Genomic DNA, 27,590 nt, shown 5'->3' with positions numbered 1-27,590 from the left:
TCAGCTCTTTCTCACGTGCAAGTCAAGAATGAGGTCTCTGTACAATTAAAAAGCTAAAGTGGGACTTTATATTGGCACCTGGAGGGCTGTGGACTAAGTTCAAGATTATGAAAAAAATTGATGCAGAATTTCAATAAGGGCAAAAGAGATTTCACTTGGAATACATAAAATGCCAACATTACTGCTTAAGTATGACATATATGCAAGGCATATATGACCACATGCGATTTTATGGTTTCTAGGAAATACTGGGCATCAAAACAGTTTTCTTCAATAAGGCAATTCTGTAATAATGGTGTCACTTATTTATTTATTCATTCTTTCATTCAATAAAGGGTTGATGTGTTGTACATTTCCAGGGAGCATCAGTGATATCATCATCTATGTGGATAGTACCCTTGAAGCGTACAGGACACGACCTTCGCAACCATATTCAGTTTGATCAACAACATAAACTGGGTGAGTCCACGCTTGGCACTGAGAACAGTGCAGTGAGCAAGGCAGATTCGGATCAGACCCCTGTAAAGCTTTATTTCAGATGAAGTCAGACAAAAAACGAGTAGCTACAAAAACCAAATGAATATAAACTGAGATGAGTCCTAGAAGTATAGGGATGGGATAGCACAAGGACCTCTAACAAGGGCTACTAAGAAAGAAATTCGGAGGAAGCAATATTCAAGTTGAAGCATAAAGGATAAGTTTCCTTATGGATGTGAAAACGGGTTAGCAAAGGATGTTTCAGGAAGAGGGAAGGATATTTCAGAAAGGAAAAACAACAGCAACAAATCACATCACGAAAGATATGGGATAGCCAAGGAACTGAAGTGTAGCTGGGAAATGGAGGAGACAGGACTGAAGGGGGAGTCAGGGGCAGTGCCCTGTAGTGAGGTCACGCTTGTGCATATGGAGAAGACATCTGACACTGACGAAATACATGTGGCTGATGATATGAGGACTCTTTCAGTAGAACAAGTGAGAGACAGCGGTGGCTTGTCTAGGGCAATGCCGAAAAAGGTGAGAAGAAGTAGACAGATAAAAGAGGTTTTCTACTGAAATGTCTTAACCTAACTTCATTCTGCTATTTGTTGGCCAGTACTGTGAATTATTTTGACCTTTGCATGCTCTTAAGATAGTATTAAACATCAACTATTGTCAGTGATTCTGTGAAGAGCAGAATTATTTGAAGTTAACATCAAAGACCATTGCAATCAAGTGTTGGGTTTGCCTATTAATATGTCATAATGACAATAAAACAGTCATTACACTCTCATTCATCAGAAATCTATTTGACAACCTAAAATTTAATCCCTCTTTACTCTTCCATAACATGGAGTATCTACTCATTTGAGATTGTGGTGAAGATGCAAAGAGATGATACATACCTAAAGCACTCATCACAATGTCTGCTATACCATATTTGTTGTTGGATATTTTTTACTACTGCTATTATTCATACTTATGATGGGAGTCTGGGGTGAGAATTAATCACCGTTTTTCCTCTGAGTTGGCTGGGCACCAAAATTTTGGGAAAGAGATACAGCAGTTAAATCAAGAGAGATAGAAATATTAGCTTTATCACCAATGTTGCTGAATTTAAGAACATGATTGGCTTTTCTGCCCACTTGCACCAAATCTAGCAATGGATACCCTTAACTGAAGGAAACCTTTATATTTACACCTCGAAATTGCTCTTGTGCCTCCATCAGGAACACAGAGGCTTCGAGCAAGACCAGGACCCTGCCCTGATTCTGGTATGCTTATGTCATGGAAGAAGTGAACAGTACACTTTCACTCTTCCCTGGAACCAGAGAGGGGAGGAATTGAGAGCAAGGATCCTGGAGTTTGATTGAGTGACTATACCTGGCTGTGCCATTCATCAGCCAAGCAGACATACAAGTCCCTCAGAGCTTCTATGAGTTAATCTCCTCACCTAGAAGATGGGAATGATAAAGTGCTACCTCACAGGACTGCTGTGAGGATTAAAGAAATGAAAATGTTGGTATCTGGCACGTAGAAATATGTTTGCCATGACCAGCATCTAAAAAAAAAAAGAGTACCGAAAATGCCGCACTCTATACTTTTCCAATCTCATCCACCAGAAAGATTACTGTTCTTCCCCAGGGGAAGAGCATACGAGAAGAAAATATTTCTGAAAGAGAAGGGAATACATATTTCCAGTGCAATCCCTTCCTGAGGCATGGGATGGGGGGTAAGCCCTTCCTCTATGCTGAAGATGAGGGAAGAGTAGGAGTTGACCTCCCATATAGTCTATCATGGACTTTCCTGGTGGCTCCGACGATCAACAATCTGCCTGCTACTCAGGAGACCTGGATTTGATCCCTGGATTGGGGAGATCCCCTGGAGAAGGGAATGGCTACCCACTCCAGTATTCCTGCTTGGAGAATCCCATGGACAGAGGAACCTGGTGGGCTACAGTCCATGGTGTTACAAAGAGTCAGACATGACTGAGCAACACACACACACACACACACACACACACACACACACCCTACTCTATCACTTGATACCTTGGCCTTCAGTCACACACACACACACACACACACACACACACACACACACACACACACACACACCTACTCTATCACGTGATACCTTGGCCTTCAATCTGTCCTATCTGCCAGGTCCCTGTCTCTCCCTCCAACTACAAAGACAGGGATCTGTCACATTCATCAGTATTCCTCTTTATAACGTTGTACCATGTACTGTGCTTTGCATGCACTGTGCCATTTACAATCCGTGCCTGATGGATTTGAACACGAGCTTCTATGTCTGAGCTACCTTGTTTCTTAACTGACTTAATTATGAAGGGCTGCTGCTGAGTGGCAAAACACAGGCCCTGAGCAGGAAGAATGAGGTTCCCATTTGTCTGCTCCTTTATTCAGACCCTGATTTTCAGGACTACCCAGAAAGCTGGGTGCCTAAAGCTAACAAAAATTTTCTTACCAAAAGGCAAACACTCTTTACATTTACATTCCTTGCTTCTGATTTTTGCCCTACTTTAAAATTCTTGGGTTTCTCTGTCCAAAGCAGAAACAAAGAATTTAGAAAAAGTTTATTATCTTGATATCTTTTATTACCTTGATATCTTTCCTTCATATATATGCTCATCAATTAGATTTAGCTACATGTATGACACAGGGGAAGGAATATTAGGTTGGTGCAAAAATAATTTTGGTTTTGCATTACTGAATTTTGCCATTTGATATTGGAATACATTCTTAAATAAATGTGGTTTGTTATACATTATTTTAACGTGCATTTCTTGCTTTATATTTTTTGCTAATGAATTATTCCTTGGTGTTTATTTTATATGTATTTTAGACTAGGGAAATGATGTTAGACAAAAATCAATTCAAATGATCTTATTTGAGCACAAAATGGGTCATAAAGCAGTGGAGACAACTATGACTTCAACAATGCATTTGGCCCAGAAACTTTTAATGAACATACAGTGCACTGGAGGTTCAAGTAGTTTTGCAAAGTAGATTAGAGCCGTGAAGATGAGGAGTGCAGCAGAGGCTAGCCATTGGAAGTGTACAACGACCAACTGAGAGGATCACTGAAGCTAATCCTCTTTCAACTACATGCAAAGTTGCTGAAGAACTCAACATCGACCATCCTATGGTCATTTGGCATTTGAAGCAAATTGGAAAGATGAAAAAGCTGATAAATGGGTGTCTCAAGAGCTGACTGCAAATCAAATAAACAGTTTCTTTTAGAAGTGTCATTTTCTCTTACCCTATGCAACAGCTCTATGCAACAACAATGTGAATTTTATGTAACAACCAGTGATGACCAGTTCAGTGGCTGGACTGAGAACAATCTCCAAAGCCAAACTTGCACCAATAAAAGTGTCATGGGCACTGTTTCATGGTTTGCTGCTAGTTTAATCCACTGCAGCTTTCTGAATCCTAGTGAAACCATTACATCTGAGAAGTATGCTCAGCAAATCAATGAGATGCACAAAAAACTACAACTCCTGCAATCAGTGGTGGTCAACAAAAAGGGCCCAATTCTTTTCTGTGACCTGGCTGCATATCACACAACCAATGCTTCAAAAGGTGAACAAACTGGGCTACAATTTTTGTCTGAGGTGCAATATCCATGTGACCTCTGTCCAACTGACTACCACTTCTTCAAGCATCTTGACAACTTTTTGTACGGAAAATGCTTCCACAACCAGCAGGATGCAGAAAAAGCTATCCAAGACTTCATCGAATCCCAAAGCATAAGTTTTTATGCTATAGTAATAAACAAACTAATTTCTCATTGGCAAAAATGTGTTGATTGTAATGGTTCTTATTTTGATTAATAAACATGTGTTTGAGCCTAGTTACAGTGATTTAAAACTTAGCATCCATAAATAATTACTTTTGCACCAACCTAATAGTTTCTTTCATTTGTACTATTTATTCACTGAGACCATTTATTTGTTATTTACTATTTGCCCTCCCCAATTACAGTGTATGTTCAATGGGACTTTATCTAATATTTTGTCTGGCTCTTGGATGCCATGGTTTTATGCCACAGTTTAGTTAAACTGTGACCAGCTGGCCAAATCCAACATACTGCCTGCTTTGTAAATAAAGTTTTATGGGGAAACTATCAGATCTGTGTGTTCACATATTGTCTTTAACTGCTTTTGCCCTATAACACCTGACCTGAGAAGTTGTGACAAAGATTGGGTGGCCCTCAAAACCTTTTACTATGTGGTTGGCTCACTACAGAAAATGTTGGTTAATCTCTGGCATTAACTACTAACTGATGCATTCTAAGTATTTAAACACTTGCAGAATGAAGGAGTGAGTGAATCAATAAACATATAACCTATATAGATAGAGAGTAGAAAATACAGATAGATAAAATAGTGTGTTAAAGGGATAGGACTATGCTTAAAAACTGTTTTTCTTTTTAAATCTTGTAATATTTAAGAACGTCATTTTTTAAAGCAGATGCAGAATTTTAAAATACCACCACTTCTGTAGATTGCTGGGAATATTGAGTTCTTGTGGCTCAAGAACTGCTTCAAATATAGATTACTGAGCCTTTTGCCCATGCTTTCATTTTTAGTTCAAAAGCCAAGCACCCTCATTCCTAATTATCCTTCTAACTGTGAGCTAACAGTGGGGTAAGCCAGCCCATGGGGATTACTTGAGAAGCTATTTCCACAGTCAATGATGCGAGTTGTTCAAACATGAGTGGATCAGAAACAGACCTGACTTATGGAGTAATGTAAATAATATTTACCAAACTGGTCATTTATCAAAATTAAATTGATCCAAGACCCCACGAGGCTTGGTTATCTTAGTCTCTACTCCAGACATAACATTTACCTGATAACTCACAAAGCTCCCAGGCCAGCTCCATCCTCCTTAGCTTGGCATTTCTTACTTGGACCTTTCAAAGAAGCCTTCTTTGTTTAAACTTAAATCTGTTAAACAAGAAAAAGCAGTGAGCCTTTACATTTTTAAAAGATCAAGAAAAGAAAAGAGGAGAAAGAGACACTTTATTTGTTTCACACAAGGATGAAAATTGGTCTCGCTCACTGACTCCATCCATCTCCAGGTTCCTCTGAGTATGGTAACAGGATTTTTAAAGCTATTTGCTCATTTGCTTAATGCTCCTTTAGGGGGCTTTCCAATGAGTAACACAGCCCAAAAAGAGGAGAAACAATCTATTCACCAAAAGGCTGCATTTTTAAAAGACATTTTGCATACTCCATTTCACAAAAAAACAATGGTTGCAAGAGCTCTGGGACATTAATTTTTCAAAGGCAAAATATTCATCTTTAATGCACATGGCCATAGGTTCAAAAAGCAATGTTAAGTTTGTGTATGTTGGCTGGAGTAACGCTATTTAAGACTTCCTCCTAGTTCTCCACTTCAGAACAGTTTCATCCAACAGTGTTCAGCGTGTTGCTTTGCATTTCAAAGCCCTAAAATCAAATGTAATCAAGGTTCCAGGGTGGCTTTCAATGTAGAAGGCATGTGTTTAAGTGGATTTATAGGTATTTACATCCTTAATGAACACTGGTGTCATTTTTTCTAAAGTAACTCAACAACATGGTGTAAATTATTTGATCTTTTTTTTTTTTTTTTTGCCAAAAGTAAGTAAAAGATCACAGTGCCCTAGAAAGCGGCCTGACCATCTGAGTGACCTCATTAAACATGGCTGCACCATCTAGCCCAGAGTTCCCATCTATAATTAATCATGAAAATGGCTAGACTAAGTAGAACTCAATTATGATGAAGGGTCAAATTTTTGAAGACAAAGTTGAAATGATTCTGAGGCTCAGGGTGATACAGCTCTTTGTAAAGGTTCACTTCAGAATTGACCTTTCTTGAGTGGAGAAGCGGAAAGTCTTAGACTGAACAAGGAAAGGCAGCAATTCTAGAAAAAACAGCAATGATGTATATGAACCCACACGGAGAATGAAGAGACCAAGTAGGACAGAATGCCAGAGACATTCAAAAAGTCATGCAAACAGAAATGGTGCAGGGATGCTAGTTGTGAATCTACTTCATAAGGGACATATTTTTTGAGGCCAATAACATCTTTCTACACAGTTTCAAATGTAGGATATCACTTAAGCCTCTTTCTGCTCCATATCTAAATCTATAGGAAGTCCAGCAGCCGTGTACTCTGCTTTTACTAGATTAAGCATATCCAGATGATTTTAATAAAGTTTTAAAAGGACATTAGTTTCCTGCTATTTCAATGAAAACCACTTGCAAGATGAATTTAAAGCAACAGATCTATTGCATGTCAACACATGCTCTCTTTATGCAAATACACCACTTTTCTCAAACAGCCAACAAAACAAAACACGGACACAATCATCAAGTGCATGAGACACAGGAGAAAAATGTCATTGTTGTAAATGTTTATGGGTAAAAAAAAAAATGGAGAGTGTGATGGGTGCCAGGGTAAGCTGCCCAGATTTCCAGGATGAAGACTGAGGTTCTTATTACTTCAATGGCTAAAAGCACTCAGCATCTGTTCGAGTTCCTCTCTCTGGGAATTGTCAGCCAAGCAGTATCTTTTTAAAATTGTTTTATTGCAATATAGTTGATTTACAATGTTGTGTCTCACTTGTGTAGCATATTGATTCAGTTATACATATATATCTACTTATTCTTTTTCAGATTCTTTCCCCATATACGTTATTACAGAATACTGAGGAGAGTTTCCTGTACTAAGCAGTAGGTCCTTGTTGCCTGTCTATTTTATATGTAGTAGTTTGTGTATGTTAATCCCAAGCTCCTGGTCTATAATATCCCTCCTACCTCACATCTCCCCTTTGGTAACAATGTTTGTTCTTGAAATCTGTGAGTTTGTTCCTATTTTGTAAATAAGCTCATTTATATAATTTCTTTTAAAAATTAGATTCTGCATATTAGTAATATGTGATATTTGTCTTTGTCTGACATATTTCACTTAGTATGATCATCTCTAGATCCATCATGCTACTGTAAATGGCATTATTTTGTTCTTTTTATGGCTGAGTAATATCCCATTATATACACACACACACCCACACCCACACACACATATTCTTTACCCATTCCTCTGTTGATGGACATTTAGGTTGCTTCCATATCTTGGCTATTGTAAATAGTGCTGCAATGAAACACTGGGGTGCATATATCTTTTCTTTTTCTTTTTTTTTTTTTAATTTTTTTATTAGTTGGAGGCTAATTACTTCACAACATTTCAGTGGGTTTTGTCATACATTGATATGAATCAGCCATAGATTTACACTTATTCCCCATCCCGATCCCCCCTCCCACCTCCCTCTCCACCCGATTCCTCTGGGTCTTCCCAGTGCACCAGGCCGGAGCACTTGTCTCATGCATCCCACCTGGGCTGGTGATCTGTTTCACCATAGATAGTATACATGCTGTTCTTTTGAAACATCCCACCCTCACCTTCTCCCACAGAGTTCAAAAGTCTGTTCTGTATTTCTGTGTCTCTTTTTCTGTTTTGCATATAGGGTTATCGTTACCATCTTTCTAAATTCCATATATATGTGTTAGTATGCTGTAATGTTCTTTATCTTTCTGGCTTACTTCACTCTGTATAAGGGGCTCCAGTTTCATCCATCTCATTAGGACTGGTTCAAATGAATTCTTTTTGACGGCTGAGTAAAATTCCATGGTGTATATGTACCACAGCTTCCTTATCCATTCATCTGCTGATGGGCATCTAGGTTGCTTCCATGTCCTGGCTATTATAAACAGTGCTGCGATGAACATTGGGGTGCATGTGTCTCTTTCAGATGTGGTTTCCTCAGTGTGTATGCCCAGAAGTGGGATTGCTGGGTCATATGGCAGTTCTATTTCCAGTTTTTTAAGGAATCTCCACACTGTTTTCCATAGTGGCTGTACTAGTTTGCATTCCCACCAACAGTGTAAGAGGGTTCCCTTTTCTCCACAGCCTCTCCAGCATTTATTGCTTGTAGACTTTTGGATAGCAGCCATCCTGACTGGTGTGTAATGGTACCTACCTCATTGTGGTTTTGATTTGCATTTCTCTAATAATGAGTGATGTTGAGCACCTTTTCATGTGTTTGTTAGCCATCTGTATGTCTTCTTTGGAGAAATGTCTGTTTAGTTCTCTGGCCCATTTTTTGATTGGGTCATTTATTTTTCTGGAATTGAGCTGCAGGAGTTGCTTGTATATTTTTGAGATTAATCCTTTGTCTGTTTCTTCATTTGCTATTATTTTCTCCCAATCTGAGGGCTGTCTTTTCACCTTACTTATAGTTTCTTTTGTAGTGCAAAAGCTTTTAAGTTTCATTAGATCCCATTGGTTTAGTTTTGCTTTTATTTCCAATATTCTGGGAGGTGGGTCATAGAGGATCTTGCTGTGATTTATGTCGGAGAGTGTTTTGCCTATGTTCTCCTCTAGGAGTTTTATAGTTTCTGGTCTTACATTTAGATCTTTAATCCATTTTGAGTTTATTTTTGTGTATGGTGTTAGAAAGTGTTCTAGTTTCATTCTTTTACAAGTGGTTGACCAGTTTTCCCAGCACCACTTGTTAAAGAGGTTGTCTTTTTTCCATTGTATATCCTTGCCTCCTTTGTCTTAGGAGTATATCTACCTAAAGAAACAAAAGACCTATACATAGAAAACTATAAAACACTGATGAAAGAAATCAAAGAGGACACAAACAGATGGAGAAACATACCGTGTTCATGGATTGGAAGAATCAATATTGTCAAAATGGCTATTCTACCCAAAGCAATCTATAGATTCAATGCAATCCCTATCAAGCTACCAACGGTATTTTTCACAGAACTAGACCAAAGAATTTCACAATTTGTATGGAAATACAAAAAACCTCGAATAGCCAAAGTAATCTTGAAAAAGAAGAATGGAACTGGAGGAATCAACCTGCCTGACTTCAGACTCTACTACAAAGCCACAGTCATCAAGACAGTGTGGTACTGGCACAAAGACAGAAATATAGACCAATGGAACAGAATAGAAAGCCCAGAGATAAATCCACGAACCTATGGACACCTTATCTTTGACAAAGGAGGCAAGGATATATCTTTTCAAATTATGGTTTTCTTCAGATACATGCCCAGATGTGGAATTGCTGGATCATATATGGTATTCTTAGTTTAAGGAACCGCTTACTGTTCTCCATAATGGTTTCCCTGGTAGCTCAGATGGTAAACAGTCTGCCTGCAATACTGTAGACCTAGGTTCAATCCCTGGGTCTGCAAGATCCCCTGGAGAAAGAAATGGCAACCCACTCCAGTATTCTTGCCTGGAAAATCCCATGGATGGAGGAGACTTCCAGGCTTGGAGGGCTACAGCCCATGGGGTCGCAAAGAGTCAGACATAACTTTTTTTTTTTTCTCACTGTTCTTCATAGCAGCTGTACCAATTTATATTCCCACCAATAGGGCAGGAAGGTTCCCTTTCCTCCACACCATCTCCAGCACTTATGGTTTGTAGACTTTTTGATGATAGCCATTCTGACCAGTGTGAGGTGATACAAAGAAAATCTTTTCCAAGGTTATACCTGTTCTCTGGAGACAGCTCACAATTCAAAGACAGATCAATATGTGTATGTATATGTGAAGGGGAGGGTAGTGAGAGGTGTATAAAGTCATGGTTCCCTGAGATCAGGTGACCTGAGGAGCCATTCTAGTTGGGAGTTACTGAAACCTTCCTTGTCACTACAGTGCACTCCAGCATCTCCTTGGGCCCAGTTCAACTTCCTGTAATCTCCCACGGGGTTTACTCTCAAGAGCCCTGCATGCAAATCTCTAAGCCAATTTCCCAGGGAAGCCAACCTAAGAGGGTGAAGACTATTCCTTCCTAATGTCTCTCTCATTGATTTTATTTTTAACTTTTTATTATGGAAACATCAAATATATACAAAAGTCAAGAAAAGAACACAACTCATCAAATTTATAAACATCTTGCCATTCTGGTTTCATCTAATCTTTGTTAAAACTATATTCTTTTAAAGTAAATAATTTCACCCATAAATACTTCACTATGTATTTAACATATAAAGGTTTGGTTTTTTTTTTTTTTTTTTGAGGCAATAATCATGCCATTATTATAAGATATAAATTAATTGTAATTCCTTAAAGCCACCTAAAACCCAATATGTATCCAATATTCCTTAGTTGTTTCCATTTTTTTAGAGTACACATTGATTTGCAATTTTTTTTATCAAGAGGCTCTTTAGTTCCTCTTCACTTTCTGCCATTAGAGTGGGATATCATCTGCATATCTGAAGTGGCTATTTCTCCAAGCAATCTTGATTCCAGCTTGTGACTCATCCAGCCCAGCATGATGTACTCTGCATATAAATTAAATAAGCACGGTGACAATATACAGCCTTGTTGTACTCTTTTTCCAATTTTGAACCAGACAGTTGTTTCGTGTTTGGTTTTAACTGCTGTTTCTTGACCCACATACAGGTTCCTCAGGAGACAGGTAAGGTGGTCTAGTACTACCAGGTCTTCAAGAACTTTCCACAGTTTGTTGTGACTCACACAGTCAAAAGCTTTAGCTTAGTCAACGAAGCAGCAGAATTTTTTCTGGAACTTCCTTGCTTTTTCTATCACCCAACAAATGTTGGCAATTTGATCTCTGTTCCTCTGTCTTTTCTAAATCCAGTTTACACATCTCAAAGTTCTCTGTTCACATACTGCTGAAGGTTAGCTTGAAGGATTTTTGGCATAACTTTGTGTGCATGTGAAATGAGCACAACTGTATGAAGTTTGAACATTCTTTGGCATTGACCTTCTTTGGGACTGGAATGAAAACTGAACCTTTTCCAGTCCTGTGACCACTACTGAGTTTTCCAAATTTGCTGGCATATTCAGTGCAGCACTTTAACAGCATCATCTTTTAGTATTTGAAATAGCTTAGCTGGAATTCCATCACCTCTACTATCTTTCTTTGTAGTAATGCTTCTTAAAGCCCACTTGACTTTATACTCCAGGATTTCTGGCTCTAGGTGAGTGACTACACCATCGTAGTTATCTGGGTCATTAAGATCTTTTTTGTAAAGTTCTTCTATTCTTGCCATCTCTTCTTAATCTCTTCTATGTCTGTTACGTTGTTACCTTTGCTGTCCTTTATCATGCCAATCCTTGCATGAAATGTTCCCTTGATAGCTCCAATTTTCTTGAAGAGATCTGTAGTCTTTCCCATTCTGTTGTTTTCCTCTATTTCTTTGCATTGTTCATTTAATAAGGCCTTTTTATCTCTCCTTGCTATTCTCTGGAATTTTGCATTCAGTTGGATCTATCTTTCCCTTTGTCCTGTGCCTTTTGCTTCTCTTCTTTCCTCAGATATTTACAAGGGCTACTCAGACAACCACTTTGCCTTCTTGCATTTTTCTTTGGAAAAGTTTTGGTCACTGCCTTCTGTACAATGTTATGAATCTCTGTCCATAGTTCTTCATGCACTCTAAGAGATCTATCCCATGAATCTATTTATCACCTCCACTGTATAATCATAAGGAATTTGATTTAGGTCATACCTGAATGGCCTAGAGGTTTTTCCCTATTTTCTTCAATTTAAGCCGGAATTTTGCAATGAAAAGCTCATGATCTGAGCTACAGTTAGATCCAGGTCTTTTTTTTTTTTTTTTCTTACTGACTATATAGAGCTTATCCATCTTTGGCTGCCAAAAATATAATGAATGAATCTGATTTCAGCATCCACTATGGTAATGTCCATGTGTAGATCCATCTCTTGGGTTGTGGAAAAAGTGTATTTGCTATGACCAGTGTGTTCTCTTGACCAAACTCTTAGCCTTTCCCCTGCTTCATTTTGTACTCCAAGGCCTGTTATAAACTTGCCTGTTATTCTGGGTATCTCTTGACTTCCTACTTTTGCATTCCAATCTCCTCTGATGAAAAAGACATCTTTTTTTTTTTTTTTTTGGTGTTCATTCCAGAAGATGTTGTAGGTCTTCACAGAATGTTCAACTTCTTTGACATCAGTGTTGAAGCACAGACGTGGATTACTGTGATGTTGAATGGTTTGCCTTGGAAACAAATTGTGATCATTCTGTCATTTTTGACACTGCACTCTACTGCATTTTGGACTCTTTTGTTGACTATGAAGGTTACTCCATTTTTTCTAAGGAATTCTTGCCAACAGTAGTAGATATAATGGTCATCAGAATTAAATTCACCCATTCCCGTGCATTTCAGTTCCCTGATTCCTAAGATGTCGATGATCAGTCTTCCCATTTCCTGCTTGACCACATCCAATTTACCTTGATTCATGGACCTAACATTCAAGATGCCTATACAATATTGTTCTTTACAACATCAGATTTTACTTTCACCACCAGACACATCGACAGTTGAGCATCTTCCTGCTTTGGTCCAGCTGCTTCATTCTTACTTGAGCTATTAGTGATATCCCTCCACCCTTCCCTAGGACTGAACACTTTCTGACCTGGGTAACAGAGGTTGGGGGTGGGGGGCGGTGTGGTAGTCATCTTCCAGCATCATATCTTTTCACCTTTTCATACTGTTCATAGGGTTCTCCATGCAAGAACACTAGAGTGGGCTGCCATATCCTTCTCCAGTAGACCACGTGTTGTCAGACTCTTTACTATGACCCATTTGTCTTGGGTGGCCCTGCACGGCATGGCTCATAGCGTCATTGAGTTACACAAGCCCTTTTGCCATGACAAGTCTGTGATCCATGAAGGGGCCTAAAGCTAACACATTATAAATCAATTATATCTCAACAGAAACAAAAAAAATCCGTATTTTCGAAGAAGCCTTACACAAATCTCCTAACCAGAATTAGTCTTTCTCTGAATTCTCAAAATACTTGTGCAACATATGGCAGCAGCAAAGACATAGACTCTGAGTCACTGTTCTGCAGGTTACCAGCAATAGGACTTTCTTATCTACAAAATGGGAATAATGTGGCATTTACCCAGATAAAATTTTTCTGAGGGTTAAACAAGAGAATGAAGGCATATGCTATTAATTCTAAACTCTTAAATTTAAGGCTTCTATAGAATTCATCTTTGTGGTTTCTGATGAGTCTCTTACAGTTTTGAACACAATATATTCAAAACTGTACAAGATTTATGTTTGCTAGAACATTACACTCAACTTTTGACTGAAATTCTGGATCATTTGTTATCTCCTTAACATATTGAGAAGATAAGTTATCTATACCGTTAGAGGGAAATCCTGTGTTTTAGGATATAATCATTGATCCTAAGTGTGCCCTTATATGCTAGATGGGCTTTGGAAGGTCACTTACCCTCTCGAGCTGTTTTCAGATCTGTGAAACTTAAGGCATTGGTCTAAATCAGTGACTCTCAAAAAAATGTCCTAGATTGCCAAGAACTTAAAAAAAATCAGTTTTCCTATTATTTAAGAGACTTTTTCTTTAAGAAAGCAATCAGCACTAGTTCAAGTAACAATCTATGATCTTCCTACTTTTTATAATCAAAGTCATATAAAAATGATTTTATTTGCTTATGCAACCTTAATCAAAAGTAAGTAGACTGATTTTCCCCTGAGCTTTCTGTAATACTGAACCACAGTACTTAGCCACAAATTGTACCATAAGTGACATAAGTTGGCAACTGCTGTTCTTAATCATTTTTATGGTTCCCTTTTGCTTGCAAAAACTGGGATGCTCCAAGATAAATCAGGCCATTTAACTTTCAGTTCTTTTATGGCATTGTCATGTTTTCTATATGTGCTTATATACTTTTTGTTATTGTTGTAAAGGGACCAAAGACATGGAATCCAGTGTGGGGTACATTTCTAAGCCTGAGTGACAAGTGGGCATCATCTAGATAAGTAATGGGATAAGAGAGTGGAATAGAAACAGTGACTTGAGCAGAAGGAACTGGTATATACGCCTAAACACAAGAGATAACCAGAGAAACTTTGGTACTTTGGGTAATTTACTCTGTGTGCATACACATTTGTACTGTATAATGATGTAAAATGTATTTCTATGCATTGAGGTCAAAAAAGTTTGCTCACCATGACTTCAGACTTCAGGAAGCTTTCTTTAAAAGGCTGCTACAAGTCACCATGGGATATAGGTGGTAGATATCAACAAAGCAGCACAAATCCATCTCTCCCACTAAAGCATGAGGCTCAGAAGAGCATGTCCTAATGCTGATAACCTAAGAGTCTACCAACAAGTTCAAACTGAAAGAAGGACTTCCTTCAGAAGACCCAGAAATGGGCTGCTTCAGAGAGATGCATCAGTTTACTGCATCTTGTGTTTGTCAGTGGTAGTTCTGGGCCATTTCTGTGGTGTTACATATTTGTGATCTCTTCAACTTCCTGTGGCTCAGTCACTTTTCTGCTTAGCATCTACCATGGGAGAGCTGGGACTTGCCATCTGGGCCGGGAACTTCAAAGATGTGTTTTGGTTTACATTCTGTTACAATGAGGTCAATGCAAATTGTTTCTATGTTGTTGTTGTTGTTTTAATTTATTTTACTTATTTTTGGAAGAAGGAGACTAAGGGGAGTGAGCAAGGACCAGCAACAGTTTAATATGGTGTTGGCCTGACTTGAAAAAGAAAATCTAACAGATGTTCATTTTGATTCATTGTTTTCTGTGGGAATTGACTTTTCTACTATTTTTCAAATTCTATTTAGATCCAGATTTGTCTTAGTAAGGGGAAAATGCTAAATTTCCATTTAGAGATAGTCACTTTAACAGTGGCAACTTGCCATATTCTCCTAACTTTCCTTATTTTTTTAGAAATAACACAAACACTTCGTTGAATTTGGGCTGACCTGAACTTCATTTAGCTCTCCTTCAAAGGTCAACTAAAAGGCGTCAGTTCTCATGGAGGAAAAGAATATCAATCAGAGTTCAGAGTGAACCAGAAGAATCCAATTCCTACTAATCTTGCAGAAGCAGCAATCAAGTCTTAGAGAAGTATTGCAAATTCCCCAAGGACAAGAGGTGACTGGTGGTACAGCTGGACCCAGAACCAAGCTCAGGACAACCAGATAAAGCCCTTTCCACTTGGCATCACTACCTCTTTAAACACTTAGCAATAGCTCCTCCAAGATGGTGATTTCATGGAAGTCATTAGCCATGCAAATCAAATAAAACTCATCATACATTTGTTACTGGCAAGGAAATCTCAAAAGTAATTCTTTTAGAATTGAACATTTTATTTATTGGTTAATTGAGTCTATTATCATAGTAGGAGTTTCCAGAGAAAATCTTTAGTTTATTAAGAGTTTTTCCTTTGACAGATAATAAGATGGAACGTGAAAGTGAAAGTCACTCAGTCCTGTCTGACTCTTTGTGATCTCTTTGTGAATTCTTCACGCCAGAATACTAGAGTGGGTAGATCTTCCCAACCCAGGGATCAAATCCAGGTCTCCCACATTGCAGGTGGATTCTTTACCAACTGAGCTACCAGGGAAGCCCCAGTAAGATGGAAGGAAGTTCCCAAAGCATCATTAATTGTGTTATGTGCTATACATAATGGCTTTCCCCTAGAATTACTATTTTGGGAAGTAAGTAAATTATAATCAGAGGAGTTATTCAAGTCACAGGCTGGAAGGTGGAATTGAGGAAGGAAATCTGTAGCAATTTAAACAAGAGTTTCTCAACCTTGGCACTATGAGCATTTACACCAAATAATTCCTTGTTATGGCAGTGGGGGGCTAACCTGTGATTGACTGTAGGATGTTTAGCAGCATCCTTGGCCTCTACCCAGTAGAAAGTGAAAGTGAAGTCACTCAGTTATGTCCGACTCTTTGCAACCCCATGGACTGTAGCCTACCAGGCTCCTCAGTCCATGGAATTTTCCAGGCAACAGTACTGGAGTGGGTTGCCATCTCCTTCTCCAGGGGATCTTCCCAACCCAGGGATTGAACCCAGGTCTCCCACATTGTAGGCAGACGCTTTACTGTCTGAAACCACCAGGGAAGCCCATACACCTAATAGAAACACAACCTCAATTGTGATAAGCAAAACTGTCTTCAGAGCTTGTCAATTTATCTTGTCAAGCTCTTGTCAATATCTCGTGAAGACAGCCTGTCAATACAGCTTGTCAATATCCCTGGGGGATAAAATAGCCCCTAGTTGAGAATCGCTAATTGAAACAAGTCTGGGTGTTCAAATTTTAAGGAGATGGTTTCTTTACTAAGAGAGAGGCAGAAGAAGAGGAGAAGAGAAACAGAGAAAGGTATTATTATTTTTTATTATAAATGTAATAAATATTTATAAAACATAATATATGGGAACATATTACTTAAGCAACACCAAATTACCCAAAGTTAGTCTCAATCTGGTGTCACAGTCAACAAAGTCACAAACTGACATCCAAAAATCAATGAAAATAAATTTAACTCTCTAACAAAATTTCCCTAAGAGATATGGGACAGGCATTTCCCCTGAAATGTCCTTACACCCCTCTTCAACCATCTATTCATACTCTCATCACCACAGTTGCTCTTTCGCAATCTCTTTCTTCTCTCTCAAATCTGACTGTAAATGTGCTGGCTTGCCTGTCTCCTCTCCACGCTCACACTTTAGTGTCCAATGTCTCAGCTTTTCTGATGTGGTTCTCCTGCCTTCTCTTGGTCTAGATCCAGGTAACCTCATACCAGCTTCCCAGGTGGCTCAATGGTAAACAATCTGCCTGCAATGCAGGAGCCACAGAAGATATAGGTTCGCTTGATCCCTGGGTTGGGAGATCCCCTGGAGAAGGAGATGACAACCCACTCCAGTATTCTTGCCTGGAAAACCCCATGGATAGAGGAGACTGGTAGGCTTCAAGTCCATGGGGTCACAAAGAGCTGGACAGGACTGAGCATGCATGCACACACACAACATCTTACGCATTACTGAGATCCATACAACCAAAGTCCTGGATCTTAGGCAAATGCTATATCTTCCTTGGAATACTCTGAGATGGGGGAAGGTTTTTAATTTTACTGTTGTTGTTATTCAGTTGCTAGTAGTGTCTGACTCTGTGACCCCCATGGACTGCAATGCAGCAGGCTTCCCTGACCTTGACTATCTCCCAGAGTTTGCTCAAATTCATGTCTATTGACTTGGTGATGCTCTCTAATCATCTCATCCTCTGCCGTCCTCTTCTTTTGCCTTCAGAGTTTCACACATTTAAATCTTATACAAGACTAGTTTTATCCCTTTCATACTAGAAAGAAGAAAACCAGGATCGGCAGCAATCCCACTCCTCATAAACCCCAGAGTTCTTGGTAGGTGGTTTAGTCACTGGGAGCTGTGAGAAGAGAATCAAAATGAAAAAGTATAGTTTGCAACCCTAATCATGGGAGGAAAATACAACGATCTGACCTTTGCTCCCACATTGTTTTTTCCATCAAATTGTGAGGCTGACTTCAGGATGTTTCCATTTTATGTGGGGCCACCACCACCATAATGACCATTATCACATCATTATCATTTATTAAGTACTCACTATGTGCCACAATGTAAGCATTTTACATGAAGGTCATACTTTCAGTACTACTACTAACACAGGTGCTGTTAACATATTTCCAACTGACTGGTGAGGAAATTGAGTCTCACTGTGGTTATGTAAGCTACCCAGGACCACACAGCTATTCATTTTTTTATTTGTAAGTACAAGAAAAATTCCCATGCTCAGGAATCCCTGCTCTAACTTCTTTCTTTGCCATGTGTTTTCTCTGAATACCTGGTATGGTAGGTGGCCAGGTAAGAAGCACCACGTTGCCACTGCCATTCCATCTTCTAACAAAGGTCCATGGATGACTGATGAAGGGCTCAAATGGGTCACAGGAGACACTTTGCCCGTAATTTCCATTGTAAGAATCTATCCAAATATTCTTCCCCATGCTTGCTCTAGCTCTTTCAGAACTGTCTTGTGGCCTTGCTACTCAAGGTGTACTCCAGAGCATCAATATCACCTGGGAAATTTCAAGAAATGCATAATCTCAGGCCACACTCCAGAGCTACTGAATAGTTTCCCAGGTGATCTGAATACATTCCCTCAGGATGTTAGAAGGTTGTCCCAAATGTAAGACCTCCGTAGTCCAGTGGTTCTCACGCTGAGCAAATGTCAAGTTTACTTAGAGGACATGAGAAGTCACAGATTGCTCAGACTCCACTCTGCTCTAGGGCTTGGGAGTCTGTAGATCTTGGGTGGGGCCCAAGATTTTGAATTTCTCACAAATTCCCAGGTGGTCTGGGACCACAGTTTGTGTACCATCACTATGGTAAAATACACTGAAAAACTGCTAAAAGGTAAACCAAACTGAAGCAGCTGATTTTCTAACAGGTTTCAGAATTGTTAATATGTTAGTACTTTGTTTCTCAAACTCCTGGCTCATTGAAACTATTTGGGAGGTGGGGAGCAAAATAACACTGCAGATTAGTATTCCACAAAACAAACTTTGAGAAACACTGCTCTACAAACACACAATATAAAGTTTGTCAATTATGATGAGAATGAAAAAAGTTGAATGCCATAAAATGACCTCTTTGGTTGGGTGAGGATTAGTCTTGGTTTTAGTACAGTGTCAGCACAGCTGTTATGTCTTTTAGCAAAAGAATAGCACATATCTCCAAGGGATTTGTACAGACTGAAAATAAATTAGAAATTATTGAGATTCACATAACATAGACCAGTAATTTAAAAGGGTCAAAAATATATATCGGCAACATTTAAACTGCTGTTTCATCCCCCCTGTTGAAATACAAGCCAAGAATAAAACATTGATTAAATAGAGAGCCCTGACATTTTACTCCTGGGCTGCTGGATACCAGCCTAAACAAAGAGCCAGTTAAATTCGAAAGACAAAGAATCCTTTTGTGAGGCAGTAAGTTCATCCGGGAGAAATATTAAGTGAAGTCTCCAAGGAGAGAGTTCCCCAACATCTTTACCTCCAATGCTCATTGAGAGGCACTAGGTAAAATCACATTCAAAATGTACAAGGGAAGGAAGGTGAAGAAATTTATTAGAAGATGGAACTGGGATACACATAAAACTCAACTTTTGCCTCCAGTGAGGGACATTTATATTAGGAAATGAAAATCAAAATGAACAACGAAAAATGAGCAAGAAAATACATTTTTCTGAGTAAACAAAAAGTGTCAATTTTACCATATTTTCTAAAGATAGACAATATAGCAGTGGACAGAATGGACATTCTTCTCTAGTCTCAAAGACTGTCCAGAGTGATAAGGAATATAGGTTCAAAAATAATAAGACAATAAATCAAATAGGAGTTATATTTGAAGATAAACAAGGAGAAAAGAGAGAGAAAGATCGAATTTGAGTAGAGTTGCTTTGTGTGCTTCAGTAAAGCTTCTTGGGTGATTTATTTGAGCTAAGAAAGAAGAGAATTTGAGCTAAGAGAAGAAAGGACCAATATAAACATTTGGGTAAAGAGCATTTTAGAAATCCAGAATAGTATAGGACTATAATGGGAAAATAGGGGTATTTACGGTACTGAAAGGAGACCACATAAGTTGAAAACTTTGCTTTGTACATGTGACCACGCTAAGTCACAGTGCTGAGTCTAACAGCGTTGTGCAGGTGTCAGGTAGGATGGCAGGTGATGATGTTCAAGATAAGTTAGACCTTAGCCTCCTGACTGTGGCCATTTCCCATGATTCATTCACTCAGCCCCCAAAAGCAACAAGCTGGTTTCTGCTGTGTTAGTACAGAACAAATAAAACATCTGACTGGATCCTGTTCTACATGTAGAGTCATACATAATGTCAGTAACTGTTGTTCTGGCCAAAATATTCTTTTATAACCCCTGCCTGCTGTTGAGAGTTATTCCTTGACAATAATGCTAAGTTCAACTGTGGCAAACAACTTTAAACAATTTAACGTTGCCCAGGGACTTTCCTTGTGGTCCAGTGGTTAAGAATCAGCCTGCCAATGCAGGGGACCAGAGTTCGATTCCTGGTCCGGAAATATCCCACATGCCTGCTGTGGGGCAACTAAACCTGTGCACCGCAACTACTGAAGCCCTAGAGACCGTGCTCCGCAACAAGAGAAGCCACTGTAATGAGAAGCCTGCACACTGCAACTGGAGAGCAGCCCTTGCTCATCGCAGCTAGAGAAAGCCTATGTGCAGCAATGAAGACCCAGCACAGCCAGAAATAAATAAAATTGCCCACCAACTTTAAATCTGTAAGGAGGCGTATCACATCTCTTCATAACAGTGTTGCAATCAAACATCAAAGAGGCCTCTACTGGAGAATTCTGAGTCCATTAGGCACGAAGTTCATTCTCTTTATCACATATTGTAAAAGAGTTTCAGATGAATGGATACATTAGGTGGATTTTAAATATAATGAAATGATTGGTTGGGGTATTTAATAAAGTACAGATAAAGATTTCTTAACCCAAGACTATGAAAAATGAGTATGCAAAGGATATAAACATATCTAGACATGATTTTGTTGGAAGAACATTTTGGAAAGTAAATGTGCTTAGGATTATTTTAATAAAAATAAAAAGTATGCAGAAAGATCCCCAAGGGTTGGGGTTAATTAACAAATCATTTTACTTAAAAGTCTTACAGGGTATTCATTCCTAAAAGACAAAAAAGGTTGGCAAGGGAATTCAACAAAGCAAGACAGCTCAGACTCTAGAAAAGAATTTATCTTCCCTACTGTGATTTCCAATACTATGAATCTGGACATTTGCCTTCTAAGAAGTTCCAGTTCTTGAAATAGAAACTCTCCCACTGTCCTGCATGGACTATGTGATTACTTCATGACTCAGAAGTCTCAAATATTACATTTGCTCTGTGCTTTTAAGTGGCATCAAGTGAATAAAGACTGGCTGAAATCATTTACGGAAGAGGCAAAAATCTGCTTTTCCTTTCTGCAAGATGACCTGATTGTCTAATCACATTCCAGCCAAATCTGGCTTGTGTTGTTAGAGGAATTATCTCCTCATTAAAAACAAATCTTAATAGGCCTAATTTGAAGTCTGCATTTGTCTGTAACTTGATCAAGAGGGTAATGACCGTGAACCATGCTCTACAGAGGGAAAGTAAAAGAAAGTCAGAGACATTAAACAGTGCAGATTATAGTCACATTAGAGGCCTTTTGATATGCAAATAGAGCATACTAAGCAAAAAAAAAAAAAAAAAAGCAATGCGCTTGCTTCTATTTCTTCTCTTGATACTTTCCATAGTGTGTGCAGGAAAATCTTACTTTCTAAGAAATGGTTTAGTTTGAGAGATCTATAATTGCTCTTTTCAGGGCCTTAGTCTCCTCAGTTGTAACATAGGGATAACAATGTTTGTAATTATTATAATAGTAAGTAAGTAATAAAGTTGCTCAGTAGTGGCCAACTCTTTGTGACCCCATGGACTGTAGCCCACCAGGCTCCTCTGCCCATGGGGTTTTCCAGGCAAGAGAACTGGAGTGGGTTGCCATTTCCTTCTCCAGGGGATCTTCCCGACCCAGGGATCAAACCCGGTCTCCAGCATTGCAGACAGACGCTTTACCGTCTGAGCCACCAGGGAAACCCAATTATTATAATAGGGCTATAATAAAGATTAAATGAAGTAATATACGTGAAGCGTGCAAAATAACATCCAGGTTACTATCATTAGGCTTAGGTCTTATAGGTTTTGTTATTATATTGGCATTCTTTTCCTATCTCTATACGGTTCTATTGGAGAAGACAAAGGCACCCCACTCCAGTACTCTTGCCTGGAAAATCCCCTGGGCAAAGCAGCCTGGTAGGCTGCAGTCCATGGGGTCGCTAAGAGTCAGACACAACTGAGCAACTTCACTTTCACTTTTCACTTTCATGCCTTGAAGAAGGAAATGGTAACCCACTCCAGTGTTCTTGCCTGGAGAATCCTGGGGATAGCAAAACCTGGTTGGTTTCCGTCTATGGGGTCGCACACAGTCGGACATGACTGAAGCGACTTAGCAGCAGCAGCAGCATACTGTTCTATATCTATTCTATACCATTTCTATTTCTGTACCATTCTGTATCTATTTCTATTTCTAAACCAGTCACAGATTCACAGAATTAGATTCACAGAATTTGGGGACAGGAAAAAACTAGGGTATTGTTTCCAGAACCGTGTTCCATGAATAACTACTACTATTAAGATATTAAGTTAAATAAAAATAGGGTTCTCTATTCAAAGACTTTGGAAATACTTGGCTAAGTAAAATCAGAACCATATCGCAATAAGACCTTTCATAATTTTTAATTTACCAGCAACATGAATCTCAAAGAGGGTAACATTTTATTCAGTCTTTCCTATATTTATTTGACCGTAAACACATTTCCCATAGAATGTCTGATAAACTCTCCAAAGAACATTAGTTTCTAAAGAAAATTACGGATGACAACTCAGTGATACTCAAAGAGAAAAATGACTTCTCCTAGGCCCTCATCTACTTGGGGACAGAGTACAGACTTATGCCTGAGTCTCCTGGTGTCTCTAGGATTCTCTGCATAAATCTGGCATCTTGATCTGGCCTGCATTTCTGCAAGGAAAGATCTTCAGTGAAATGAGGAATAAAACCTGGTGTTTAAAAGCATGGACCCGATTTAACTGCCTACTTTCCACTGTATGATCTCATGAAAGTTATTTCCCTTTCCTGGGCCTCGCTGTGTTTTTGTTTTTTTCCTCTCCACTGAAAATGGGGGTAATGCTTGCACCAGCCTCATGGGATTGTTGCGAGTTTAAATGACACAATGGATGTAAAACACATATATTACTTGTAAACAATTTATCATTGTTCCTAAAACATATAAGTGCTAAAAATAAGTTGCCAGTTATTGAGAAATAGTATTTTTAAAGAGGGGCAGATTCCTTCATAGAGAAGGAAAATCTGATGACAACGAATTTTTTGCTGTCAACTACTTTTTAAGACTTTGCAGCAGAAGCTCCTCAATAATGCGCTACTTGAAGCAATGCTAGGAAGCTCTCTAAACCACTGAACCATGACATGGCCAAAAAAAAGAGAAGACTGAACTTTTTCAGGCAGGATAGGAGATACTGTCCTAGGCTTTGAGTCTTTGAATTCTACTGCAGAAATTTCTCAGGAAGCAGCCAAAGTGCCCCTAGTCCTAGGCTAAGGGTTCTGTCATGGGCCATGCACCAGGCTTATCTGTGAACTTCTGGTAACCAGTCCATTAGGTAAGTACAGACACTGAGACTTGCCTTTCACCTTAGCTAGTTTGAGAATTAGTCTAGAAGAGGGGCCCTCAAATGTGTGTTCCTTGGAGAAGGAAATGACAACCCATTCCAGTACTCTTTCCTGGAAAAATCCATGGACAGAGGAGCTTGGTGGGCTGCAGTCCATGGGGTTACATGACCGAGCACACACTCATGAGGGGGGTGGACAGAGATGGGTTGGTAGCAATAAATTGGTAGAACTGAAAGAAAAAAAAAATGTGTGGTCCTGAAACAGTAAAATCAGCATCTCTTAGGTACTTGTTAGAAATGCAAATCTCACTCCCACCATAGACTTGCAGCATTTGATCCTGGGTAGGGCCCAGCGATATTTATGTAGCAAGTCTTCAGGTAATTCACATGCACATCAAAATTTTCAAAGCAATGACAACATCACCAGGATAACTGCATCTTCAAATTCAGTACAGCAGGAGTAAGTAGTATATCTCCAACTCTGCTGTACAAAAAAAAAAAAAAATACTATTTCTCTGAAATCAAATTAAATTTTACTTTGAACTGCTGTTCATTCAGGTTAGAAGTAATTTCAATGTCACTTAGGATTAGGTTTGTTATGGGTAATGGAGACCCAAAGTAACAGTGGCCTAATGAATAGGTAGACTTTTAACCCTCCTGCACTGTTGGTGGGAATGTAAATTGGGACAGTCACTATGGAAAACAGTATGGAGGCTCCTAAAAAAACTAAAAAGAGTTGCCATATGATCTAGCAATCCCACTCCTGTGCATATATCCTGACAAAAACATAATCTGAAATGATCTATGACCCCTATGTTCACAGCAGTGCTGTTTACAATAGTTAAGACATGGAAACAACCTAAATCTCAATGAACTGATGAGTGGATAAAGAATACGTGGTGCACATACACAAGGGAATACCACTCAGCCATCAATAAGAACAAAATAATGCCATTTTCAGTTACATGGACGGACCTAGAGATCATTAAGTGAATGTAGAAAAAGAAAAATATCATATGCCATCACTTACATGGGAAATCTAAAATATGACACAAATGAACTTATCTACAAAATAGAAATGGATTCACAGATGTAAAGAACAGACTTTGGTTGCCAAGGAGTAGGAAGAAGGTTGGACTGGGAGTTTGGGATTAGCAGATGCCAACAATTATATACAGAATGGATAAACAACAAGGTCCTACTGTACAGCACAGGGAACTATATTCAGTATCCTACGATAAACCATAATGGAAAAGAATAAGAAAAAAGAATACACACACACACACACACACACACACAAAACTGAATCACTTTGCCATATACCAGAAACTATAACACAACATTATAAATCAACTATATTTCAATTTAAACAAAATAAGCAGACTTGGCGAAAATAAAAGCCAAGCAGCAAGGGTCCTCCAGAGGTGGATTCTGCTTTCTGCCCTACAATCCACACACTCTGAAACAAGAGGACATACAGGCCTGACTACCATTTTTCACGGAGTAACAAAAACTTGAAGAGGACCCAAATCCAGACTTCAATATACTATTCTCCCATATCACAATAATTAATTTAATAATTCACCGTGGCAATCCCAGAGTCAGACCAATTCCTAGAACTTTTAAAGCTCACTTTAAGTATCTTGGACTTGCCTATGCATCCGATAGTCCCCCCTCCCACCTTTAACGATTAACTGCTGAGGTCTTTAAAACTCCATAATTTTGGAACCCATGTTATTTTCTTCTCATCCTCACTTGCTTGTCTAGGATTCTTTCATTTGTCATAGACTTTTATTTTCTTGGTCCTTTCTTTATACCTAGAACCCTTAAGCAAAAAAGGTGGGTGGAAGCACATTTTACAAATTTATTCTCATGCATTTAGTGTTGAAGTCAATCTCTAATTGCAAAATTATTTTCCAGGAGGAACTAATTATCATAAGATTGATACTTAGTGCAAATTTAGTTTCTTTCCAGTCTGCCCTATTTGTGTAAGTTCCTTTTTTCACTGTTTCTAGTTTGCAGCTAAGGGGTTCCATATTTCCATTGGTCTGGGCTACTAGCAACAATGTTTATATAGTGATTTTTTTTAAATGTAAGTAAAATCATTGGCAAGTTCAGAAGGACTTGGCATACATTTCTCAATGTCTACTACTGTGTCTAATGAATATTCAGCATTTTCTAGTGCATAAGATAATCAATTATGCATTTGTTATATTACTAAGCAGTAATGATTTCAACAATATATATTCAGAAACCAAATTTGATTTACTCCTATTTATGTTTTCCAGGATCATCTCTGTTCTATTATATGAATCTCTACATTTTGTTTCAGTCAATATTCCCCAGAAAATAGAATTTAGATAAATGTGAAGGTGATTTTTCTTCTATACCTGTTTACTTCTCTAACAAAAATTTCCAGGAGAAAAGGAGGAAAGGGGAAATCTTATCAAATCAAATATTATATCACTTATATTAATTTGATAGGAATAACTCATTATGCAATTTGGATCTCAACTTCATTCTTTACTTCCCATTATGTTCATGCTCTAATATACCTCTTGGACAATTTTTTTTTAATGCGAAATTAAGAAGAGACAAGACATATGTGGTTTTTCACAAGAGGAACAGAAAATCCATATGAATCCAGGACACTCATCAACAATATCCTCACCTGCTAAGGATTAGGTGAAGCTTGTGTATACAAACTAAATCAATAAAATGTACTCTGTACTCTCAACTTTTTGAACTCTGCATTCCGCCTGGTCTTTCATTTTGTACCAACCAGGCAAAGGCACAGAGGTAGCAAGATGGAATTTCCTTCTATGATCTCTTTGATTCACTCAAACCAGAATCTATTAGCTCTTCTCTCCTGAATGGAAGAAGATGAATTTTGAAAAGATGGAGTTCATGAGTGCAGAAGATTTATACTTCTGATTAGACCCTGACAGTCGTTCCACTTGTTCCAGAAACTGAAGGGAAAGGTTTATGGGGGAAAAGTGGGGAGGGTGAGAAGGAGGGGATGAATAGCTATATCATTTACGTTTAGCCACAGAATATATTATACAGCACACTTGATTTTACCTCTCTCCTGCCCTTGACAGACATTGCTAATCAATCAGGTCACATTTCCCACTGACATGGGTATAGCCTCAGAGTCTTTCTTGGCATAGCTTTTTAAGCAGCTGTTACAAATCTATCGGGTTTAGCTTAGGAGACTGATTTACTGAGTGCATTATTTATTCATTTATTCAACATTCATTGAACATCTAAACTGTGCCAGGGATGTCAAAGGCATTCAAGAGCAAGACATGAAACTTACATTGTAATGAGATGAAAACTTTTTATTGCCTTTTTCAGCCCTACACATTTGCTAGGCATACAGTAGGTGCTCAATACATTTCCTTTGTCACATTGCTATGAATTGGCTTGCGAAGAGCATTCTGGCATCAGCTGACCCTGCTAAGAAGTGGAGTGTGGCTATGGTTCTCTCTGAAATAATAACATTTGTTCCACCTCAATTCACTTCCTGCTTAAGGTCTATCAAAAACAAACTCACCCTCAAAATGAGTTCTCCACTGGATATGTTTCAAGGGGCAGGAGTAGATATCCAAGAGAAGAATCATACTTGGAAATGCAACTCATCCCTTAAATCTGACCACTGCATGTCTTTTAGATCTGCTGATTAGTCTTGCTAGAACACAATATCAGACTCCATCCTCAAAGGAAATAAATTAAGCTGCACCCCATGAGAACAAATGGTTGACACTGTGCTCTTGCAAGCATCTTGTGTGCAGCTGTGAACAGCTGTGTTAGTGCCAGTTAAGCTGTGATAGCATCACAGGGGGCGGGGGGCAGCGATAAAGGGCAATTCATTCACAAAGCACTATTCAAAGGGTCTCACAGGTGTGTTCTA

At 38.7% G+C, this 27,590-nt stretch overlaps 1 protein-coding gene across 2 annotated transcripts in view; it reads right to left on the bottom strand.

The window, feature by feature from the left end:
* LOC122682982 (cyclin-Y-like protein 1) overlaps positions 1 to 27,590 on the bottom strand; it is a 103,492-nt gene that overhangs the window by 71,238 nt on the left and 4,664 nt on the right. The window contains exon 2 of one of the 2 annotated variants that reach the window (XM_043886524.1): positions 5,355 to 5,452. The exons of the other annotated variant lie outside the window; for it this stretch is intronic. Within the exon in view, the coding sequence (XP_043742459.1) occupies positions 5,355 to 5,388 (34 nt within the window). The 5' untranslated portion in view covers positions 5,389 to 5,452. The remainder of the gene's footprint in view (positions 1 to 5,354; positions 5,453 to 27,590) is intronic. 2 annotated transcript variants of the gene reach the window in all.

This window comes from Cervus elaphus, chromosome 1 (genome assembly GCF_910594005.1).
Source record: "Cervus elaphus chromosome 1, mCerEla1.1, whole genome shotgun sequence".
NCBI lineage: Eukaryota > Metazoa > Chordata > Mammalia > Artiodactyla > Cervidae > Cervus > Cervus elaphus.
This window is presented reverse-complemented; position numbering and strand designations above follow the sequence as displayed.